This window comes from Panulirus ornatus, chromosome 9, assembly GCF_036320965.1.
Source record: "Panulirus ornatus isolate Po-2019 chromosome 9, ASM3632096v1, whole genome shotgun sequence".
NCBI lineage: Eukaryota > Metazoa > Arthropoda > Malacostraca > Decapoda > Palinuridae > Panulirus > Panulirus ornatus.
In genome coordinates, this window is record NC_092232.1 from 20789028 (window position 1) to 20806459 (window position 17432).

The 17432-nt window shown below is 41.3% G+C and overlaps 1 protein-coding gene across 11 annotated transcripts in view; it reads left to right on the plus strand.

Moving 5' to 3' along the window:
* Positions 1 to 17432, plus strand: part of Abl (tyrosine-protein kinase Abl) — a 400776-nt gene that overhangs the window by 284328 nt on the left and 99016 nt on the right. For 9 of the 11 annotated variants that reach the window (XM_071664774.1, XM_071664769.1, XM_071664771.1 and 6 more), the window contains 3 exons: positions 4707 to 4848; positions 5006 to 5154; positions 9477 to 9739. In XM_071664774.1, coding sequence (XP_071520875.1) covers positions 4707 to 4848; positions 5006 to 5154; positions 9477 to 9739 — 554 coding nt within the window. The remainder of the gene's footprint in view (positions 1 to 4706; positions 4849 to 5005; positions 5155 to 9476; positions 9740 to 17432) is intronic. The other 2 variants (XM_071664770.1, XM_071664780.1) reach the window with 1 other exon arrangement.

A 17432-nucleotide genomic window follows, 5' to 3' on the forward strand; every position in this document is an offset into this window, starting at 1 on the left:
AACAACTGACTCACTTCCCAAGCTCTCTCATCCACAACAGACTTCATACTTGCCCCTCTTTCCAAAACTCTTGCATTCACCTCCCTAACAACCCCATCCATAAACAAATTAAACAACCATGGAGACATCACACACCCCTGCCGCAAACCTACATTCACTGAGAACCAATCACTTTCCTCTCTTCCTACACGTACACATGCCTTACATCCTATGTACCTTTACATATGTACATCCTATGTACCTACATTTTATGTACCTTTAAATTCCTGTATGTTATCCACATTTACAGTATCCTCTTCCAGTTTATTCCTTTCACCCACCACTCTTTTACTATAAAGGTACTTCATTACATCTTTTTAAAGAAAGTTTCTTGCTTAACTTTGTGTGTGTTATATCCTTCTGTCTTATTGCTGTATCTTTCAAAGAGCTGTTCATTGTCGTCATCATCATTATTGCTAAGAAATTTAAAGGCTACAATCATGGCACCCCCTAACTCTTCTGTTTTCCACATATATATTTGCATCTCTATGAAAGGCTTTTGCACCATCCAACAGATGTTCCCCTGCCCCATACATCATTAACGTATCCCTTAAAGGATTCCAGTCGACTCAGTCGTATGCTTTCTCCAGAGCCATGAAAAATGCATATAGCTTCTTATCTCTTGCCAGATACTTTAATGCAGTAATCTTCACAACAAAATGCTGATCCACTCATTTCCTAACTTTCCTGAAACCCCTTGCTTATCACTTATTCTGCATTCACTTAGTTCCATCACTCTGTCAGTGATTTTTGTGCTTTCACTTTTCTTGGTATGCTTAACAGACTTATTCCCCTTTAATTGCTGTATATGCCCTTGTATGTTCTGTTTTAACCTGTCTGGCCAGTATATATTTTACATGTCTTATGTTTAACGGCATAAACACTTACAGTTTTCTGATGATTTAGCATACTTTTGACTAATGTCTCTGATAGTGTTGTAACATTGGAAGGCAACATTGAAATCACTGTTTTTTGGTACCTGTCTTACATTAGCTGATTTAAGAGAATAGGGCAACACCAAACATTTAGATCTTTCATTCTTTTCTGCATGTTGCTGCAACTACTTGGGATAACATAAATGCCTAAAAGTACATCTTTTATGGTCATTCTTTTCTGCATGTTGCTGCAAATACTTGGGATAACATAAATGCCTAAAAGTACATCTTTTATGGTTACATTCATGTACTAGACTTGTGGGATCATATATATGCAATGCTCTTAAATACATGGACATACCTACAGAAATTTTTACAGAATGATCATGTACCAAAAGATAATGAATATAACTCAGTATTGGTAGGCTGCCTGTAGATCTTAAAGAATAAGTGATCAGATTCTTGATCATCATCACATCAAGAAATGGCAAATTGCATTCTTGTTCCTGTTCAGTCTTGAATTTAATTGTGGGATGAATGTTGTTTAATTCATTAAAGAAAACAACACAGCCTTAGAAAGGTGGCCATAAGGACCACATATCATCACCGTATCTAAGCCAAATTTTAGGATGGTTAATGATAGAAGATTGGATGAATAAGGTACTGAGAATGGGACTACGGGGATTTCCCATGGCTAGACCAATATTCTGTGTATGAAAATTACCCTCAGTATTGTGCTAAACGATTATTGGAAACAAAGTTCTAATAAGGTAATGAAGTTTTTGTGAGCATGGTTCAGATGAGACTAAGATTGGGTAATTTCCTCCTCAAGTAAATGATGCCAGAAGATAGACTCTCCGTGTGCTTCTTCACTCATCTTTTTTCCAAGCTCACATACTTTCACCACCCCCTTCTCACTCACATCATTTCCTTTTTTCTAAAGACCCCTAGAGATTTTTAAACTTTTCTCCACCAGGTTCTCCACCAGGTAATGATCAGACATCCCACCAGCTGCCCATCTCAAAACATCCACATCCAAGAGTCTCTCTTTTGTATGTTTGTCAGTTATAATACAGTCCAGTAATTTCCTCTTCGTATCTTTTTTTACTCACCCACATGTATTTATGTATGTCCCTCTTTTTGAACCAGATATTCCCAGTCACCAGTCCTTTTTCAGCACACCACAAGCTCTTCACCATTCCTATTCACCTCACTGAATATTCCAACTCCCCAATTATATCCTCAAGTGGGTATAATTGTTACTCACTGTCACATTCAAGTCATCCATCTTTAATACTTGATCCATAGCATCAAAACTGCTGACACACTTACTCAGCTGTTCTCAAAACACTCTCTCAGCCTCCTCTTTCTCATGGTCAAGTGCATAAGCTCTAAAAATCTCCCATCTCTCGCAACCCACTTTGATTTTAACTTGTAGCTCACTTACACTCCTCCTTTCAGACCTTCTCACAACTGCTTGATCATTAATGCTAATGCTTTCTTAGCTCTTTCTCTTACACCAACCTGTGACTTTACCCCTGAGACATTTCCAAGCTATTCTTTACCTTTACCCTTGAGCTTTGTTTCACTCAGAGCCACAACATCAGGTTCCTTTCCTCAAACATACTACCTGTTTCTCCTTTCTTCTCATCTTGGTTACATCCACACACATCTAGACACCCCAGCCAAAACTTTAAGGAGGATGATCACTCCTCACTTGGCTCTTTCTTATGCACTCTCTTCTAGAAATTGAAATAACCAAGGGGGGGGGGGGGGGGGGGTAAACTGGACCCTCACTCTTGCCCCTTGTGGTTGTCTTCTATGACATGCAGGGAATATGGAGGTAGAATTCTTTCTACCCTATCTGCTTGAAGTTATACTGCAAGTAAAAAAGTCACCTTTAACAAGGCTGTATTAATCACTGGGAGTTCAATCTTGTTAAAGAACTCACTCCATAGAAGCCTATATTTCTCAGATACTGGCAGTAACCTTGAGCTGGAGGAGCCTTTATAAAGGGCATAAGTCAAAATGAATGAATGAATTTAAACTCAAGGCTAAGCCGGGTACTCACTTTATTGACTGGCTGTTTGGCTGCAACTGGAGGATGAACAGCTGGGTTGACAGTGGACTGACTGCCACCACCAGATATGAATCTGAATAGGGCTGTGATTTTATGTGTGTGTATTTTTTGGTGATACAGTATAAATGACTATTTTTCTTTATTTTTTTATTTTTTATTTTATTTTATTTTTTTTTTGCTTTGTCACTGTCTCCCGCGTTTGCGAGGTAGCGCAAGGAAACAGATGAAAGAAATGGCCCAACCCACCCCCATACACATGTATATACATACACATCCACACACGCAAATATACTTACCTACACAGCTTTCCATGGTTTACCCCAGACGCTTCACATGCCCTGATTCAATCCACTGACAGCACGGCAACCCCGGTATACCACATCGCTCCAATTCACTCTATTCCTTGCCCTCCTTTCACCCTCCTGCATGTTCAGGCCCTGATCACACAAAATCTTTTTCACTCCGTCTTTCCACCTCCAATTTGGTCTCCCTCTTCTCCTCGTTCCCTCCACCTCCGACACATATATCCTCTTGGTCAATCTTTCCTCACTCATTCTCTCCATGTGCCCAAACCATTTCAAAACACCCTCTTCTGCTCTCTCAACCACGCTCTTTTTATTTCCACACATCTCTCTTACCCTTACGTTACTTACTCGATCAAACCACCTCACACCACACATTGTCCTCAAACATCTCATTTCCAGCACATCCACCCTCCTGCCCACAACTCTATCCATAGCCCACGCCTCGCAACCATACGACATTGTTGGAACCACTATTCCTTCAAACATACCCATTTTTGCTTTCCGAGATAATGTTCTCGACTTCCATACATTCTTCAAGGCTCCCAGAATTTTCGCCCCCTCCCCCACCCTATGATCCACTTCCACTTCCATGGTTCCATCTGCTGCCAGATCCACTCCCAGATATCTAAAACACTTCACTTCCTCCAGTTTTTCTCCATTCAAACTCACCTCCCAATTGACTTGACCCTCAACCCTACTGTACCTAATAACCTTGCTCTTATTGACATTTACTCTTAACTTTCTTCTTTCACACACTTTACCAAACTCAGTCACCAGCTTCTGCAGTTTCTCACATGAATCAGCCACCAGCGCTGTATTATGATTATTATTCTCTGTTTAATATGGTTTTTGATATAAATGCCAGTTATAGAAAATTTATCTGCTTTCAGTTTTGAAGTAGTCATAAAAAAGTCATTCATATACTTGTATTTTTTGATGGATGATAGACACTGTATGGGAACCAACTGGAAATATGATTATGCAGCAAAATGGTTGTAAAGTTTTAATCAAGTTATGTTTGTTTATGATCAGAATTTTTTTTTTTTTTCTTTAAAGAGCATGTGAATCAACTTAATGAATAGCAGATGAATATAGTAAGGAAAAATTAGCCTTCTGTGGTTGGGTGTACAGAGCTTATTTATATTCATAGGACTGAATTGAAGCGGCATTTTGTTGGGTTGTTTCCTTGCGAGGCCTTTGTATTTACACTTTATGAAAATATTGAGACTATTCTTTTTCTGTTACCTCATATTTCTGTTGACATAAAATGATCTTTTAGTCATTATGATTACATCTCTCTTGATCAGAAATGATTTACTTCTTTCCATTGCTTTCAGGGTTAGGAAAATGTTATCAGTTATTTGAGATCCAAGTTTCAGTCCTTACTTATGGTGTCTTATGTCACAGCTGTATGTGTCATCAGAGTTCCGCTTCAACACTTTAGCAGAGTTGGTTCACCATCACTCTCAGCATGCTGATGGGCTCATCACCCAGTTACTTTACCCAGCTCCTAAACGAAATAAACCCACTGTGTTTGGGCTTACACCAGGTATTTAAATTTGCACCCTTGATGAGATTTTAGAGAAATTTTAATTTTAAAATAATGCTTATCATGTATGGTAATGTTTATTTACTGAAAAGTAGGTTTTTCATGCTCCAGATATGCCTGCTGTACAATATTTATTGAGATTACTTTGCTTGCATAGTTGGCCCTCTTCATGCAGAGCCTGATGAGTGGGAAATTGAGAGAACAGACATTGCAATGAAGCACAAGCTGGGAGGTGGTCAGTACGGAGATGTATACGAGGCTGTTTGGAAGAGATACAACATCTGCGTTGCTGTGAAGACACTAAAGGTGTGTAGAAATTTCTTATTCTTTGGCAGCATTATTGAATTTTGGTTCACAGTCATTTTTCCTTGTAAAACATTCAAGTGCATTTGGTTCTTATCATTTGAATTGTTTTACATTGTTAACTATATGATTTTGGATGTTTTGCTTTTAACCCATTGACCATTGATGTGCTGTATATCGTTCAGTATGCCTCTGACAGTTGATCACCAGTTTTCTGTAAAAGGTGTGGGGCTTTGAAGAATCCCAAACACAATAAGTAGGAGAGACATGAGTCAGAAAACAATTACTAGCTGTTTAGACAATGTGTCGCATCCTATTACATATGATTTCAGCTCGGATGGTCAGTACCCTTCAAAATGTCAAGGAGGTTAGTGCTGTTACATCAGGTGCACCCTTCCTGGGTAGCAAAGGAAAATGTATTTGGATGAAAATCAGATTAGCATAAGTAATGTATATCAGTTTCTACAAGTATAAGTAATGTATATCATTGGAAATTAGAAAAACATTGTCATTTCATAGTGAATTATGCATATGTTATGATGTCTGGGGATAGGGGAGAAAGAATACTTCACATGCATTCCTCTCGTGTCGTAGAAGGCGACTAAAGGGGACAGGAGTGGGGGGCTAGAAACCCTCCCCTCCTTGTATTTTAACTTTCTAAAAGGGGAAACAAGAAGGAGTCACACAGGGAGTGCTCATCCTCCTCGAAAGCTCAGATTGGGATGTCTAGAAATGTGTGTGGATGTAACCAAGATGAGAAAAAAGGAGATATAGGTAGTATGTTTGAGGAAAGGAACCTGGATGTTTTGGCTGTGAGTGAAATGAAGCTCAAGGGTAAAGGGGAAGAGTGGTTTGGGAATGTCTTGGGAGTAAAGTCAGGGGTTAATGAGAGGACAAGAGCAAGGGAAGGAGTAGCACTACTCCTGAAACAGGAGTGGTGGAAGTATGTGATAGAGTGTAAGAAAGAAACCCTAGATTGATATGGGTAAAACTGAAAGTGGATGGAGAGAGATGGGTGATTGTTGGTGCCTATGCACCTGGGCATGAGAAGAAAGATCATGAGAGGCAAGTGTTTTGGGAGCAGCTGAATGAGTGTGTTAGTAGTTTTGATGCACGAGACCGGGTTATAGTGATGGGTCATTTGAATGCAAAGATGAGTAATGTGGCAGTTGAGGGAATAATTGGTGTACATGGGGCGTTCAGTGTTGTAAATGGAAATGGTGAAGAGCTTGTAGATTTGTGTGCTGAAAAAGGACTGGTGATTGGGAATATCTGGTTGAAAAAGAGAGATAAACGTAAGTATACGTATGTAAGTAGGAGAGGTGGCCAGAGAGCGTTACTGGATTACGTGTTGATTGATAGGCGCACGAAAGAGAGACTTTTGGATGTTAATGTGCTGAGAGGTGCAATTGGAGTGATGTCTGATCATTATCTTGTGGAGCGAAGGTGAAGGTACATAGAGGTTTTCAGAAAAGAAGAGAGAATGTTGGGATGAAGAGAGTGGTGAGAGTAAGTGAGCTTGGGAAGGAGACTTGTTTGAGGAAGTACCAGTAGAGACTGAGTACAGAATGGAAAAAGGTGAGAACAAAGGACGTAAGGGGAGTGGGGTAGGAATGGGATGTATTTAGGGAAGCAGTGATGGCTTGCACAAAAGATGCTTGTGGCATGAGAAGCATGGGAGGTGGGCAGATTAGAAAGGGTAGTGAGTGTGGGATGAAGAAGCAAGATTATTAGTGAAAGAGAAGAGAGAGGCATTTGGAAGATTTTTGCAGGGAGATAATGCAAATGACTGGGAGATGTATAAAAGAAAGAGGCAGGAGGTCAAGAGAAAGGTGCAGGAGGTGAAAAAAGAGGGCAAATGAGAGTTGGGAGAAGGAGTATCATTAGATTTTAGGGAGAATAAAAAGATGTTTTGGAAGGAGGTAAATAAAGTGCATAAGACAAGGGAACATATGGGAACATCAGTGAAGGGGGCTAATGGGGAGGTGATAACAAGTAGTGGTGATGTGAGGAGATGGAGTGAGTATTTTGAAGGTTTGTTGAATGTGTTTGATGATAGAGTAGTAGATGTAGGGTGTTTAGGTCGAGGTGGTGTGCAAAGTGAGAGGGTTAGGGAGAATGATTTGGTAAACAGAGAAGAGGTAGTAAAAGCTTTGCGGAAGATGAAAGCTGGCAAGGCAGTGGGTTTGGATGGTATTGCAGTGGAATTTGTTAAAAAAGGGACGACTGTATTGTTGACTGATTGGTAATGTTATTTAATGTATGAATGACTCATTGTGAGGTGCCTGAGGATTGGGGGATTGCTTGCATAGTGCCATTGTACAAAGACAAAGGGGATAAAAGTGATAAAAGTGAGTGCTCAAATTACAGAGGTATAAGTTTGTTGAGTGTTCCTGGGAAATGATATGGGAGGGTATTGATTGAGAGGGTGAAGGCATGTATAGAGCATCAGATTGGGGAAGAGCAATGTGGTTTCAGAAGTGGTAGAAGATGTGTGGATCAGGTGTTTGCTTTGAAGAATGTATGTGAGAAAAACTTAGAAAAGCAAATGGATTTGTGTATAGCAATTATGGATCTGGAGAAGGCATGTGATAGAGTTGATAGAGATGCTCTGTGGAAGGTATTAAGAATATATGGTGTGGAAGGCAAGTTGTTAGAAGCAGTGAAAAGCTTTTATCGAGGATGGAAGGCATGTGTACGAGGGAAAGTGGTTGGTTCTCAGTGAATGTTGGTTTGCGGTAGGGGTGTGTGATGTCTCCATGGTTGTTTAATTTGTTTATGGATGAAGTTGTTAGGGAGGTGAATGCAAGAGTTTTGGAAAGGGGCAAGTATGCAGTCTGTTTTGGATGAGAGAGCTTTGGAAGTGAGTCAGTTGTTGTTCGCTGATGATACAGTGCTGGTGGCTGATTCAGTGAGGAACTGCAGAAGCTTGTAAATGAGTTTGGTAAAGTGTTTGAAAGAAGAAAGCTGAGAGTAAATGTGAATAAGAGCAAGGTTATTAGATACAATAGGGTTGAGGGACAAGTCAATTGGGAGGTAAGTTTGAATGGAGAAAAACTGGAGGAAGTGAAGTGTTTCAGATATCTGGTAGTGGATTTGGCAGCGGATGGAACCATGGAAGTGGAAGTGAATCATAGGGTGGGGGAGGGGGCGAAAGTTCTGGGAGTGTTGAAAAATGTGTGGAAGTCGAAAACGTTATCTTGGAAAGCAAAAATGGGTATGTTTGAAGGAATAGTGGTTCCAACAATGTTATATGGTTGCAAGGCATGGGCTATAGATAAAGTTGTGCGGAGGAGGGTGAATGTGCTGGAAATGACATGTTTGAGGGTAGTATGTGGTGTGAAGTGGTTTGATCGAGTAAGTAATGAAAGGGTAAGAGAGATGTGTGGTACTAAAAAGAGTATGGTTGAGAGAGCAGAAGAGTGTGTTTTGAAATGGTCACATGGAGAGAATGAGTGAGGAAAGATTGGCAAAGAGGATATATGTGTCAGAGGTGGAGGGAACGAGGAGAAGTGGGAGACCAAATTGGAGGTGGAAAGATGGAGTGAAAAAGATTTTTGAGTGATTGGGGCCTGAACGTGCAGGAGGGTGAAAGGCATGCAAGGAATTGAGTGAATTGGAAGTATGTGGTATACCGGGTTTGACGTGCTGTCAATGGATTGAACCAGGGCATGTGAAGCATCTAGGGTGAGCCATGGAAAGTTTTGTGGGGCCTGGATGTGGAAAGGGAGCTGTGGTTTCAGTGCATTACACATGACAGGTAGAGACTGAGTGTGAACTAATGTGGCCTTTGTTGTCTTTTGTTAGCGCTGCCTCACGTGGGGGGAGGGGGGTGCCATTTCATGTGTGGTGGGGTGGCCCCACAAAACTTTCCATAGTTTATCCCAGACGCTTCGTGTGCCCTGGTTCAATCCACTGACATTATGTCAACCCCGATATACCACATCGTTCCAATTCACTTTATTCCTTGCACGCCTTTCACCCTCCTGTATGTTCAGGCCCTGATCGCTTAAAATCTTTTTCACTCCATCCTTCCAGAAAAAAACACACCTTTCAAATGGTAAGGAAGAAAAGGTATAGATTTTTTTACATAATTTTAGAAAAGTTTTTAATATAGAGAAGTCACAAGCTGTGGGTTAATGATTTAAGTTTTTATAATGGATAACATTATTTGTGGAGGTATTTTACAAATGGTAATTAAACTAGGATTTCGAGAACCTTTTTATGTGACATGTTAAAGCATTGCCTCATAAATAGTACTGAAAATTATATTTCACTTGCAGCTTGTAAAGATTCATGCTTACTGAAAGAATTTATTATTCCAGGAGGACACCATGGCTCTGAAAGATTTCCTAGAAGAAGCAGCTATCATGAAAGCAATGAAGCATCCAAATTTAGTGCAACTGCTAGGGGTGTGCACACGTGAACCACCTTTTTACATAGTTACAGAATTCATGAGCCGTGGGAACCTTCTTGACTACCTGCGTGTCTGTAGCCATGAAGAGGTTAATGAAGTAGTTCTTCTTTACATGGCTACTCAAGTTGCTTCAGCTATGGAGTACTTGGAGGAGAGAAACTTTATACACAGGTGATAGTTAAATCTGCCTGTTTGATTAAATATATGATTCACACATTTGATGGTTGGTCATAAACCTATTATTTATTACCTGGTCATGACTCACAGATGACTAATTTTACAGTTATGAATTTTTTCTATTCATTTTTGCCATTTCCTTCATTAGTGTGGTAGCACTAGGAACAGACAAAGAAATGGCCTCATTCACACACATCCACTCTCTATCTGTCATGTATTATGCACTGAAATCAGAGCCACTTGTCCGAAGCCAGAATTCACAGACCTTTCTGTGGTTTCCTGACCACGTCATATGACCTGATTCGGTTCATTGACAGCACCATCCTTCTTAAACCACATCTTTCCAACTTTCTCTGTCTTATGCACACCTCACACCCTCATGCAGTTTCAGGCCTCAAGGCTTGAAATCAAAGCACTTTTCACTCTGTCCTTCCACCTCCTTGATTTTCCCTTTTTCTTGTTCCCTCCACTTCTGACATGTATACCCTCTTACCATCCTCCCCTCACCCATCCTCTTCATGTACCCTAACCATTGAGTATCTCCTCTTCAATTGTCTCATACATTCTCCTTTTGCTACCATATCTATTTCATACTGTGTCAATTTTTATTCAATCATCCCTCCTCACACCACATATTGGACTCAAGCTTTTCATTTCCAATACTTCCACCCCGTCCTTTACATTTTTGTCTAAGGCTCATGTTTCACATGCATACAGCACCAACAGGACTACTGCATCATCAAGTATACCCATTTTTGCCCTTAAAGACAGTGACCTCTCTTTTCATGTATTCCTCATTGTGCCTTTTCACCCACCGTATGGCACACTTCATCTCCCATGGATCCCTTTTGCTGCCATATCCACTCCCAGGTGTCAAACTCACTCCACTTCATCCAGGCTCTTTCTTGTCAAACTCACACTCCAAATAACATGCCTCCCAAACTTAGACACCTTTTTCTGCATTTTCTCATTTGAATCTGCCATCAGTACTTTATCATCTACAAACAACAACCAACTATATTCCTAGGCATCCCACCCCCAAAAGACTGCATACCTGTTCCTCTTTCCAAGACCTGTGTATTCAGTTCCTTCCCTACCACATTCATAAACAGGTTAAACAGCCATGGTGATATACACCCTTGCTGCCGACCCACCGCCTTAAACTATTTATACTTCTCTCTACTTACTGGTGCACACACCAGATTTTCATGATGAAAATTCTTCACGGCTTCATGTAGCTTTCCTCCCACACTATATACATCTGTAGCTCCTTCCACAGAGCATCTATATGAACCATATCTTATGCTTTCTTCAGATCTTTAAATACCACACGGAAATTCAGTTATTGTTTCTCAAAGTATTTCTCATGCATTTTCAAAGCAAACACTTAATATATGTATCCTCTAGCATTCCTGGAACCACATTTTTCTTCCTTAGTCTGATGCTCTGTGCATGCCACTACCCTCTCTTCCTTACAACTTACCATGTACACTCAGCAGACTTATAACACTGTAATTTGAACTTACCCCCCTGTGACCCCCTTTGACCCCCTTGCCTTTATACAGAGGCATTATACAAGCATTCCACCAATCCTCAGGCACCTCACCATGATCCAGTCACACATGGAAAATACTAGCTAACCAATCCACTCCATCTGCTTTGTCACATTTCATCTTACCTATAATCTTTTCACAACATCACTCTCTCACTTCACATGCCCCCCGTGACCCAAACTCTGTATATCTACCACCCAGTCACTTAACACATTCAGCTATCCATCATAGCACTCACTCCATCTCTTTAACACATCGCTTCTTGTTACCTCATCCCCATTTGCCTTTTCACCAATGATCTCTTGTTTCATCACTCTGTTAACATCCCTCCAATACATTTTCTTATTCTTATTCTGAGGTTTGTTGATGCTTGCTCACCACAACTGTAGTTGTCATCTTTTTCAGGACCTGCACCTTCCTCTTGACCTCCTGCCACTTTTTATGGTGCACCTCCCAGCCACTCACACTCCTTCCTTCTAGATAATGTCCAATATCTTTTCTTTCACTAGCAACTTAACTTCTTCTCACCATGAATGCTACATACAAATCCATTTGCTTTTCTAAGTATTTCTCACATACATTCTTCAAAGCAAACACCTGATCCACACATCCTCTGTCACTTCTGAAACCACATTGCTCTTCCCCAATCTGATGCTCTATACATGCCTTCACCCTCTCAGTCAATACCCTCCCATATCATTTCCCAGGAATACTCAACAAACTTATACCTCTGTAATTTGAGCACTCACTCTTATCCCCTTTGCCTTTGTACAATGGTACTATGCAAGCATTCTGCCAGTCCTCAGGCACCTCACCATGAGTCATACATACATTAAATAACCTTACCAACCAGTCAACAATACAGTCACCCCCTTTTTTTAATAAATTTCACTGCAATACCATCCAAACTTGCTGCCTTGCCGGCTTTCATCTTCCACAAAGCTTTTACCAAATCATTCTCCCTAACCCTCTCACTTTGCACACCACCTCGACCCATATACTCTATATCTGCCACTCTATCATTAAACACTACCATCAGACACATTCAACAAACCTTCAAAATACTCACTCCATCTCCTTCTCACATCACCACTACTTGTTATCACCTCCCTGTTTGCCCCCTTCACTGATGTTCCCTTTTGTTCCCTTGTCTTACGCATTTTATTTACCTCCTTCCAAAACATCTTTTTATTCTCCCTAAAATCTAATGATACTCTCTCACCCCAACTCTCATTTGCCCTCTTTTTCACCTCTTGCACCTTTCTCTTGACCTCCTGCCTCTTTCTTTTATACAACTCCCACTCATTTGCATTACTTCCCTGCAAAAATCATCCAAATGCCTCTCTCTTCTCTTTTACTAATAATCTTACTCCTTCATCCCACCACTCACTACCCTTTCTAATCTGCCCACCTCCCATGCTTCTCATGCCACAAGCATCTTTTGTACAAGCCATCACTGCTTCCCTAAATACATCCCATTCCTCCCCCACTCCCCTTTCGTCTTTTGTTTTCACCTTTTTCCATTCTGTACTCAGTCTCTCCTGGTACTTCCTCACACAAGTCTCCTTCCCAAGCTCACTTACTCTCACCACTCTCTTCACCCTCACATTCTCTCTTCTATTCTGAAAACCTCTACAAATCTTCACCTTAGCCTCCACAAGATAATGATCAGACATCCCTCCAGTTGCACCTCTCAGCACATTAACATCCAAAAGTCTCTCTTTCGTGTGCCTATCAATTAACACGTAATCCAATAACACTCTGTGGCCATCTCTCCTACTTATATATGTATACTTATGTATATCTCTATTTTTTAACCAGGTATTCCCAATCACCAGTCCTTTTTCAGCACATAAGTCTACAAGCTCTTCACCATTTCCATTTACAACACTGAACACCCCATGTACACCAATTATTCCCTCAACTGCCACATTCCTCACCTTTGCATTTAAATCACCCATCGCTATAACCCGGTCTCATGCATCAAAACTACTAACACACTCACTCAGCTGCTCCCAAAACACTTGCCTCTCATGATCTTTCTCCTCATGCCCAGGTGCATAGGCACCATTAATCACCCATCTCTCTCCATCCACTTTCAGTTTTACCCATAATCAATCTAGAGTTTATTTTCTTACACTCTATCACATACTCCCACCACTCCTGTTTCAGGACTAGTGCTTCTCCTTCCCTTGCTCTTGTCCTCTCACTAACCCCTGACTTTACTCCCAAGACATTCCCAAACCACTCTTCCCCTTTACCCTTGAGCTTCGTTTCAGTCAAAGCCAAAACATCCAGTGGTTACATCCACACACATTTAGACACCCCAATCTGAGCCTTCAAGGAGGATGAGCACTCCCTGCATGATCTTTCTTCTGTTTCCCCTTTTAGAAAGTTAAAATACAAGGAGGGGAGGGTTTCTAGCCTCCCGCTCCCTTCCCCTTTAGTCTCCTTCTACAACACGTGAGGAATGCATGGGAAGTATTCTTTCTCCCCTATCCCCAGGGATATTGGGGTGAGAGAGTATCATTAAATTTTAGGGAGAATAAAAAGATGTTCTGGAAGGAGGTAAATAAAGTGCGTAAGACAAGGGAGCAAATGGGAACTTCAGTGAAGGGCGCAAATGGGGAGGTGATAACAAGTAGTGGTGATGTGAGAAGGAGATGGAGTGAGTATTTTGAAGGTTTGTTGAATGTGTTTGATGATAGAGTGGCAGATATAGGGTGTTTTGGTCGAGGTGGTGTGCAAAGTGAGAGGGTTAGGGAAAATGATTTGGTAAACAGAGAAGAGGTAGTAAAAGCTTTGCTGAAGATGAAAGCCGGCAAGGCAGCAGGTTTGGATGGTATTGCAGTGGAATTTATTAAAAAAGGGGGGTGACTGGTTGGTAAGGTTATTTAATGTATGTATGACTCATGGTGAGGTGCCTGAGGATTGGCGAAATGCGTGCATAGTGCCATTGTACAAAGGCAAAGGGGATAAGGGTGAGTCCTCAAATTACAGTGGTATAAGTTTGTTGAGTATTCCTGGGAAATGATATGGGAGGGTATTGATTGAGAGGGTGAAGGCATGTACAGAGCATCAGAATGGGGAAGAGCAGTGTGGTTTCAGAAGTGGTAGAGGATGTGTGGATCAGGTGTTTGCTTTGAAGAATGTATGTGAGAAATACTTAGAAAAGCAAATGGATTTGTATGTAGCATTTATGGATCTGGAGAAGGCATATGATAGAGTTGATAGAGATGCTCTGTGGAAGGTATTAAGAATATATGGTGTGGGAGGCAAGTTGTTAGAAGCAGTGAAAAGTTTTTATCGAGGATGTAAGGCATGTGTACGTGTAGGAAGAGAGGAAAGTGATTGGTTCTCAGTGAATCTAGGTTTGCGGCAGGGGTGTGTGATGTCTCCATGGTTGTTTAATTTGTTTATGGATGGGGTTGTTAGGGAGGTAAATGCAAGAGTTTTGGAAAGAGGGGCAAGTATGAAGTCTGTTGGGGATGAGAGAGCTTGGGAAGTGAGTCAGTTGTTGTTCGCTGATGATACAGCGCTGGTGGCTGATTCATGTGAGAAACTGCAGAAGCTGGTGACTGAGTTTGGTAAAGTGTGTGGAAGAAGAAAGTTAAGAGTAAATGTGAATAAGAGCAAGGTTATTAGGTACAGTAGGGTTGAGGGTCAAGTCAATTGGGAGGTGAGTTTGAATGGAGAAAAACTGGAGGAAGTGAAGTGTTTTAGATATCTGGGAGTGGATCTGGCAGCGGATGGAACCATGGAAGCGGAAGTGGATCATAGGGTGGGGGAGGGGGCGAAAATTCTGGGGGCCTTGAAGAATGTGTGGAAGTCGAGAACATTATCTCGGAAAGCAAAAATGGGTATGTTTGAAGGAATAGTGGTTCCAACAATGTTGTATGGTTGCGAGGCGTGGACTATGGATAGAGTTGTGCGCAGGAGGATGGATGTGCTGGAAATGAGATGTTTGAGGACAATGTGTGGTGTGAGGTGGTTTGATCGAGTGAGTAACGTAAGGGTAAGAGAGATGTGTGGAAATAAAAAGAGCGTGGTTGAGAGAGCAGAAGAGGGTGTTTTGAAGTGGTTTGGGCACATGGAGAGAATGAGTGAGGAAAGATTGACCAAGAGGATAAATTTGTCGGAGGTGGAGGGAACGAGGAGAAGAGGGAGACCAAATTGGAGGTGGAAAGATGGAGTGAAAAAGATTTTGTGTGATCGGGGCCTGAACATGCAGGAGGGTGAAAGGAGGGCAAGGAATAGAGTGAATTGGAGCGATGTGGTATACCGGGGTTGACGTGCTGTCAGTGGATTGAATCAAGGCATGTGAAGCGTCTGGGGTAAACCATGGAAAGCTGTGTAGGTATGTATATTTGCGTGTGTGGACGTATGTATATACATGTGTATGGGGGGGGGGTTGGGCCATTTCTTTCGTCTGTTTCCTTGCGCTACCTCGCAAACGCGGGAGACAGCGACAAAGTTTAATAAAAAAAAATATAAAAATATTTATTTTCATTATACTTTATTGCTGTTTCCCATGTCAGTGAGGTAGTGCCAGGAAACAGATGAAGAATGACCCAACCACCCATATAAACATATATATATACACAAATGCCCATACAGGCACATATACATACATATACATTTCAATGTATACATACATATACATTTTATATTTAATTTATTATACTTCATTGCTGTCTCTTGCGTTAGTGAGGTAGTGCAAGAAAACAAACGAAAGAATGGCCTAACACACCCATATACACATGTTTATACATAAACGCCCACACAAGCACATATACATATCTACTTTTCAACGTATACATACATATACACACACAGATATATACATATGTACACATGTGCATATTCATACTTGCTGCCTTTATCCTTTCCCGTAGCCAGTCCACCACACATGAAATAGCACCCCCGCAAGCACGTGCCTACATGCACGTGTGTGAGGTAGTGCTAGGAAAAGACAAAAAAGGCCACATTTGTTCACACTCAGTCTCTAGCCGTCATGTGTAATGCACAGAAACCACAGTTCCCTTTCCACATCCAGGCCCCACAAAACTTTCAATCCATTGACAACATGTTGACCCCGGTATACCACATCATTCCAATTCACTCTATTCCTTGCACGACTTTCACCCTCCTGTATGTTCAGGTCCTGATCGCTCAAAATCTTTTTCACTCCATTCTTCCACCTCCAATTTTGTCTTCCACTTCTTGTTCCCTCCACCTCTGACACATATATCCTCTTTGTCACTCTTTCCTCACTCATTCTCTCCATGTGACTAAACCATTTCATTACACCCTCTTCTGCTCTCTCAACCACACTCTTTATTATCACACATCTCTCTTACTCTTCATTACTTACTCAATCAAACCACCTCACACCACATATTGTCCTCAAACATCTCATTTCCAACACATCCACCCTCCTCCACACAACCCTATCTATAGCCCATGCCTCACAACCATATAACTGTTGGAACCACTGTTCCTTCTAACATAGCCATTTTTGCTCTCCGAGATAACGTTCTTGCCTTCCACACATTCTTCAACGCTCCTAGAACCTTCGCCCTCTCCCCCAGAGCACATGAAGCGTCTTGGGTAAACCATGGAAAGGTATGTTGGGCCTGGATGTGGAAAGGGAGCTGTGGTTTCGGTGCATTACACATGACAGCTAGAGACTGTGAATGAATGAGGCCTTTTTTGTCTGTTCCTGGTGTTGCCTCACAGGAGGGTAGGGGATGCTATTTTATGTGTGGTGGGGTGGCAATGGGAATGAATGAAGGCAGCAAGTATGGATATGTACATGTCTATGTATGCATATGTATGTATACGTTGAAATTTATGGGTATGTATATGTGCATGTGTGGGCGTGTATGTATATACATGTGTATGTGGGTTGGTTAGGCCATTCTTTCGTCTGTTTCCTTGCGCTGCCTTACTAACGCAGGAGACAGTGACAAAGTGTATTTATTTATTTATTATACTTTGTCATACTTTGCCTGGTTGTGGAAAGGGAGCTGTGGTTTCGGTGCATTATACATGACAGCTAGAGACTGAGCATGAATGAATGTAGCCTATGTTGTCTTTTCTTAGCGCTACCTCATGCACATGCGGGGGGCAGG